The 6,924-nt window shown below is 36.7% G+C and overlaps 1 protein-coding gene across 1 annotated transcript; it reads right to left on the bottom strand.

The window, feature by feature from the left end:
* Window positions 1-6,289: 6,289 nt before the first annotated feature.
* LOC118749402 lies at window positions 6,290-6,915 on the bottom strand. The gene is made up of 2 exons (XM_036484209.1): window positions 6,454-6,915; window positions 6,290-6,401 (listed from the first exon to the last, which is right to left on the bottom strand). The coding sequence occupies exons 1-2, from the start codon at window positions 6,873-6,875 to the stop codon at window positions 6,311-6,313; spliced, it is 513 nt and encodes a 170-aa protein (XP_036340102.1). The 5' UTR covers window positions 6,876-6,915; the 3' UTR covers window positions 6,290-6,310.
* Between the last annotated feature and the right edge of the window lie 9 nt (window positions 6,916-6,924).

The following is a 6,924-nucleotide window of genomic DNA, read 5'->3' as shown; positions in this document are numbered from 1 at the left end:
GCAAAAAATAAAACTTAAAACGTAACCATTATTTTCCGAGCAAAAAATAAAACTCAGTTAATAACGATTAAAAAGTGATTTTTATACCCGAGCGCACTTGTGCACAAGGGTATATTAATTTTGTTCACATAACGGTTGTTTGTAACAGCCAAAACGAATCGAGAGAGATATAGACAAATGTGTACATAAATGATCAGAATGAAAAAAGAAATCGATTAAGCCATGTCTGTCTGTCCGTCTGTCCGTCTGTCCGTCCGTCCGTGTACACGATAACCCGAGCAAAAATTTAGATATATCAACGAAATTTGGTATGTAGGTTTCTGTTAATCCAAGGTAGGTTGGTATTGAAAATGGGCGAAATCGGACAATAACCACGCCCACTTCCCATATAACGGTAATTTCCAGAAATACGAAAACTGCGAGATTTTAGTAACTACTGAAGATAATTCACTCAAAATTTATATTTACAATAATTTTTAGACGAAAAATAAGAATATTATAAATTTTTGGAAAATGGGCGTAGCCACGCCCACTTATGGTTACATGTGTATATCCTGGTAACCGCTGCACCAATTTCTTCCAAACTTGGCACAGTTGTTGGTCTTCGGACAACATACCAAATGGCCGAAAATTTTTAAAATCGCTCAATAACCACGACCACCTCCCATATAACGGTAATTTAGAGAAATATATAATCTTCGATAAATCAGTAAATATTGAAGCTAATTTATTAAAAAAAAAACAATTCTTTACCAAGAAATACGTTTTTGGTAAAATTTTGGAAAATGGGCGTGGCACCGCCCACTTATGATCACATATAAGTATATCGGTAACCGTTCTACCAATTTGTACCAAACTCGGTGTGGTTATTTTGCTTGCCACATATAAGCAAAAGTTGAAAATTATTGAAATCGGACTAAAATAACGGCCGCTTCTCATATAACGGTAAATTTCAGAAATGCTTGAAACTTCAATATTTCGAAATTGAAGGACGCTAATTTACTCAAAATTGATACAACCCGGCTTACCATCTAGCGGAAGGTTTCGGAAAGGTGAAAAAACATATATTTAATACTTGCGCCGGGTATTTAATGTTCGGCTCCGCCCGAACTTAGACTTTCTTACTTGTTATAATAAAACTTATAACCGTTACGGTCCCTGCTTTATCTATTCACGTAGATGAGATGTGATGACGGTGATAAGATGTGACGTGATTTTACGTCATAAATAGGATGTCATGTCATGCGCTGTCATATCCTGTGATGTCATGTCATATGATGTCATACTATATGATGTCATATCATGTGATGCCACGTTATGTAATGCGATGTCATGTCATACGATGTCATATCGTGTGCTGTCAAGTCATGTGATGTCATACTATATAATGTTATGTCATATCATATGATGTCATGTCACGTGATATCGTGTGATGTGATATCATATTATGTGATGTAATATAATGTGATGTCTTATCATATCATGTGATATAATGTGATGTGATCGCATTCCATGTTCCGATTATTAAATCGGTAACCCTGTCGATAACTGTTGCAATAAAAATACCGATAACAATATCCATCAACATATAGAAAAATACAACGATTACAAAATCGATTTATTCATCGATATATAACAATCATCATATCGATAACAATATAAATGAATAAAAAGATAACAAAATCAACTATTTAATCGATTATCATACCGATAACAATATCCATTATTGTATCGATAACAATATCGATTATTATATTGGTTATTATATCGATCACAATAGCGGGTATTTAATCAATAAAAGTATCGATAACAATATCGATTATTTTATCGATAGCAATATCGAGTTTTATATCGATAACAATATCGATCTACATCCTCATCCTTTTCTTCATATTTATCTTTATTTTTGCATATTCCTCTTCAGCTTTACCTTAAAGTGTTTAAATTTACTTTGATCTTCGTTTTTGCCTGTACCTCTAGGCATCTTTGTTTTTGTTGTTATTCTCAAACCGCTAAACCGCTGAGAACTACTTCCATGTGCATTATTCCCATTGAATTTGACAATTTACTCCCAGCCAACCAACTGCCGCTAAAGAAGTTTCACTTCATAAATTCAAGAAATGTTCTTACCCTTTCAGTTACCCTAATTCTTATGTATCTGTCATTGTCTTCATTTTCGTCTTTATCTTCTTTTTTGCCTTCTTTTTTTTTACTTGGTCGTTATCATTTATTTCTTCATCTTCATATTTATCTTTATTTCAAAGCTTAATTTCAAATGTGTAGTGAAACAACAGGCGAAACATGTCAAATTGAACATATTGCAGCAACATGTATACACAATTCGAAAATGTTTAGACGACAGTTTTGGCCGTAATTTTCAATCAATTGTAAAACCATAAAAACTCTGCTCATCTACGGAAAAATGCCTTTCCAACGGTGCTCTTGGTTTTGAAATCGGTTCGGTAGAATCGCCAAACGAACGGAGACAAAATTTATGTTAGCGTATTAATATATAGATATGCAAAAGAAAACACTTTAGTTAAGCAAAAGTTAATACTTTAGTTAATGTTTGAGTGAACTAAAATAAAAATAATAGTTTTCGTTAAAATAAATTCAATTCATTAACGTTGTACATTTCAGTCTTTCCTTTTTAAAATTTTATAAAAGTAATAATTAATGTTTAAATTTGAGATTTGGATAAGAATACAATAAATAAATTATTCAAGCAGTTATTAGACATTCTTAATTCTTATCTATAGTTTGCCTTGATGATTAATAATAGAAATGAATCAAATAATTATAATCGTGCAATTAAAACAAGTCAAAAATAATTGAAAATGATCAAAAATGACAAAATAATGATGTGATTAAAATTAATGAATTAATTAAAATTTTTTTTAAGTAATTAATTATTAACCATTAAAAAGGTGGTATATCGGCATTTAATCATTAAACGGTTATCCAAAAAACATGCTTTAATTAATACTCATTATGAATATTAATCATTATTTACTCGCATTAATGGTTTACAATATACGCAAATAAAAGTTATAATATTTTATGTACTTTATTGTATTAAATTGTCGAATAAACTAGTCAAATAAAACGCGGCATGAATAAATCGTTTTGTACTTGGTACAAGTCTGGGCTCGAATCGTCACATACGATATCGTATTACTCGTCACGTAAAAACACAGTTATCCCATTCAGCTTATACGACTGACGATATCACGTAATTTGCTTTCGTATGGTTATCGATCCGTGAACGGATGTTACGATTCGAGCCCTGGTCATTTTCGAACTAGTTCGGTTTCAGTCAGGAAATTCTAGTTGTAAACTAATAGTTTGGGGTTTCACTGCAGGGAAATTCATAACACTAGTGGCAGAAATAAAAGAAGCGCCTTATTTTAATTTACCGAGTTTACCAAGATTAATATTTTTCAATGATATTCAAGCATCTGTCTACCTGGCTCATGACAGGGACGCCCCACACGACGAACTGGAACAATTTATCGCCCAAAATCAGAGGGAACAAATTCTGATAGGATGCGACGCAAATGCGAGACACACTATCTGGGGGAGTTCCACGATAAACATCAGAGGTGAGTCTCTCTTACACTTTATATTAAATACCTGCCTGAGTATATGCAATAAAGGAGAGAGTCCGACCTTTATATTTCCCAGCTCCGAAATATTTGCGGGATGGGAAGAGGTACTGGACTTAACCCTAGCAATAGATGGTATTGTCGTCGATGACTGGAGAGTATCCAGTGAAACATCGATGTCGGATCATTGTTGGATACTCTTCAGCATTTGCGGAAAGCCCACTACCTCTTCCCTATTTCGGAATCCGAGAAGAACAATATGGCCAAAATTTATCAGGCTAACGTCAGGTAACCTAGACAGTAGTAAATCAAAGGAGATTACAACTGCTGTAGAACTAGACAACACAGTAGATAAGCTGGAAAGAACTCTAGCCATAGCTTTGAAAAAATCCACACCAGAAAGCGTCCTTAAGAAAAAAATCCCCTCCATGGTGGACGGGGGAGCTTAGGGAGCACAGGTCAAATCTCAGAAAAATCTTTAACGACAGCTACAAAACAAAACTGTGGTAGCCATACAAAGATGAATTAAGGCAGTACAAAAAATTAAGTTCGCTATAAATAAATTCTCCCCATACAAATCCCCTGGCCCAGATGGCATCATTCCGATAATGCTCCAGAAATTACTGGAGCCTATGGTATCCTGGCTGGAAAGGGTCTACAAAGCCAGTATCAGCATGACATACATTCCGAAAAGCTGGAAAAGAATCAAAATTGTCTTCATTCCCAAACCGGGAAGAAGAAATCACGAAAAAGCAAAAGACTTCCGACTAATATTTAAGTCTTACATCTTTTGCTGCTAAAGGTACTGGAAAGACTTTTAGACCTACATATTAGGCTTTTTCTGGGAAATTCCAAACTTTCCAAAGCTCAACATGCATACATTAAGGGCAGGTCAACTGAAACTGCCCTTCATGAAGTCCCGGGCACCATAGAAAAATCACTCCATTACAAGCAGTACACTTTGGAGGCATTCCGCGACATAGAGGGGGCCTTCAATAACATAACAGTCGAAGCAATTGTACGATCTCTTGTGAAGGTGGGAATATCTGACCACATATGCGAGTGGATCGAACAAATGCTCAGAAACAGAGTCATAATTTCAACCATTGGTTCAGTAACGCTGTCCCGTTATGCAAATAGAGGCACTCCGCAAGGGGGAGTTCTGTCTCCGCTACTATGGGTGGTGGTACTGAACGACATTCTACTGGATCTCAACAAAGGTGGAGTGAAAGTAGTAGCATATGCAGATGATGTAGTGGTGGCGGTATCAGGTCTCTTTCCCTCAACGATTAGTGAAATTCTAGAGGGAGCTTTGCTCCGGCTAAACACCTGGGCTACAAAAAGTGGACTGGCTGTCAACCCTAGCAAGACGGAATTGATGCTGTTCACCAATAAAATAAAAATACCACTATTCAGGCTTCCCTCCCTTAATGGAACGTCTCTCACATTGTCCTCCGAGACTAAATACTTCGGTGTCGTATTAGATACCAAGCTGAGCTGGAAGACAAATATAGAGAGGAGGGTTGAGAGAGCCTACACAGCTTAGTATACATGAAAAAGAATATTCAGTAGGAACTGGGGATTGAAGCCAAAGCTTATCCTCTGGATGTACACGGCTATCATACGACCAATACTAACGAATGCGGCGTTAGTTTGGTGGCCAGCACTAGATAAACAATACAATGTCAGGAAATTAGGCAGTATACAAACAGCAGCTTGTGAAGGTGCTATAGGGGCAATTGAGTCGTGTCCATCTGATGCGCTTAATGTAATCCTGCATCAACTACCCATAGAACTCCATATCCGCGAAACTGCTGCGTCTGCGGCAGTCAGACTGAAAGAGTCAAGCTGCTGGAGGGCGCTGCAGCACGACCATAGTGGTATTCTTGACAAGCTTATCTAGTCAGGGAAACAATAAGATTATATACCTCCTACGACAGATTTCAGGAAAAGCTTTGAGGTGAAGTTTCCTTCAAGACGGGATTGGAGTAGGGGCAGGATAGTCGAGGAGAATTCCACTGAAATCTATACTGACGGGTCCAAAATGGACTGCGGTGTGGGTGCGGGGGTGTTCTCTGAAGCGCTGAATGTCTCTCTTTCTCGTTTCGACTACCTGACTTTGCTAGCATCTTCCAAGCGGAAGTACTGGGCATCGAAAGGGCCTGTAAGGCACTAGAGAGGAACTGCGTAGGTGTTCGAAAAGCATATATTTTTTCGGATAGCCAAGCGGCACTTCTGGCACTTGCCTCACCGCACAGTGGGAGAAATGGTCAATCTAGCGGCGCTTTCTTAATAGCTTCTTAAATACAATGAAAAAATGCATTACTTTATTCTAAAAATATGTGTTAATTATTTATTTATATGTTTTTATGTTTTATTAGAAAAAAAAAACTATTCAGAGTCGGAGCTCCCAGAATTACTGCCGTCAGGTAGATCATTTATATGTAAAAGAAGGTTTTTGACCTCATCATCTATTTCAATGTGATTTTTGGAGTACTTGGATGTGCTTTTAGACTTAGATGTAATAATAGGATCTGAAGAAACTAAAAGAGTGTGTATTAAGTCTTCCATTGTATTCAACCTTGAGTTTTTTCGCGTATGGTTCCGTCTATAACTGCGAAAATCTTTATTTCTTGCCTCAAGTGCCTCTTCTGACATCATTCCTGTTGGTAGCGAAACTTTTTCAATAATATCTGCTCCGTGTATTAATATTTTATGTACAGATGGAGGCATATAAAACCAAGGATATTCGGAAACAAATAATTCTGCTGTATTCCAAGCATATATGCGAAAAGCCTCTATGTTAACTGCATACCCACATGCCATAGTATGCAAAATTTTACCAAACCTTTTTATAAGTTCTACTTTTACGCCAGTTACTGTAGAGGCTAAAATTGGATGCTGGAAAAATATTCTTGCAGTATTCCCAGTGTTTGTATTGCCTGATCCTTTCGTGGGAATGTCCACCAATATACCCATTTTTTCTTCTAGCTCAAGTTGAATCTTTCTTTTGGTTTGCTGAGCGATTTCTTTATGTTCTCCACGAATTTGCCAATTTTGTATGGGTATTCTATAGGCGATATGAATTATACACTCAAAGCACCGTATCCACGCATGGAGTGTTGACAATCCGTACTCATACAAGTGCTCCTGTGGTTGTCTCAATTGAACATTATTTAGATTATTCATGAATTTTGGTGTTGCTCCACAAATTCCACAGGCCTGCGATGATGAGCCCGCTAAAGTGTTAAAAACTTTCCCATCAATCATTGTTAAATGGAATTCATGTACTACTTCGAAAAAACTCAACTTTGTCGGA

This window comes from Rhagoletis pomonella, unplaced genomic scaffold (genome assembly GCF_013731165.1).
Source record: "Rhagoletis pomonella isolate Grant_MI unplaced genomic scaffold, Rhpom_1.0 Rhpom_scaffold_00016, whole genome shotgun sequence".
Lineage (NCBI taxonomy): Eukaryota > Metazoa > Arthropoda > Insecta > Diptera > Tephritidae > Rhagoletis > Rhagoletis pomonella.
This window is presented reverse-complemented; position numbering and strand designations above follow the sequence as displayed.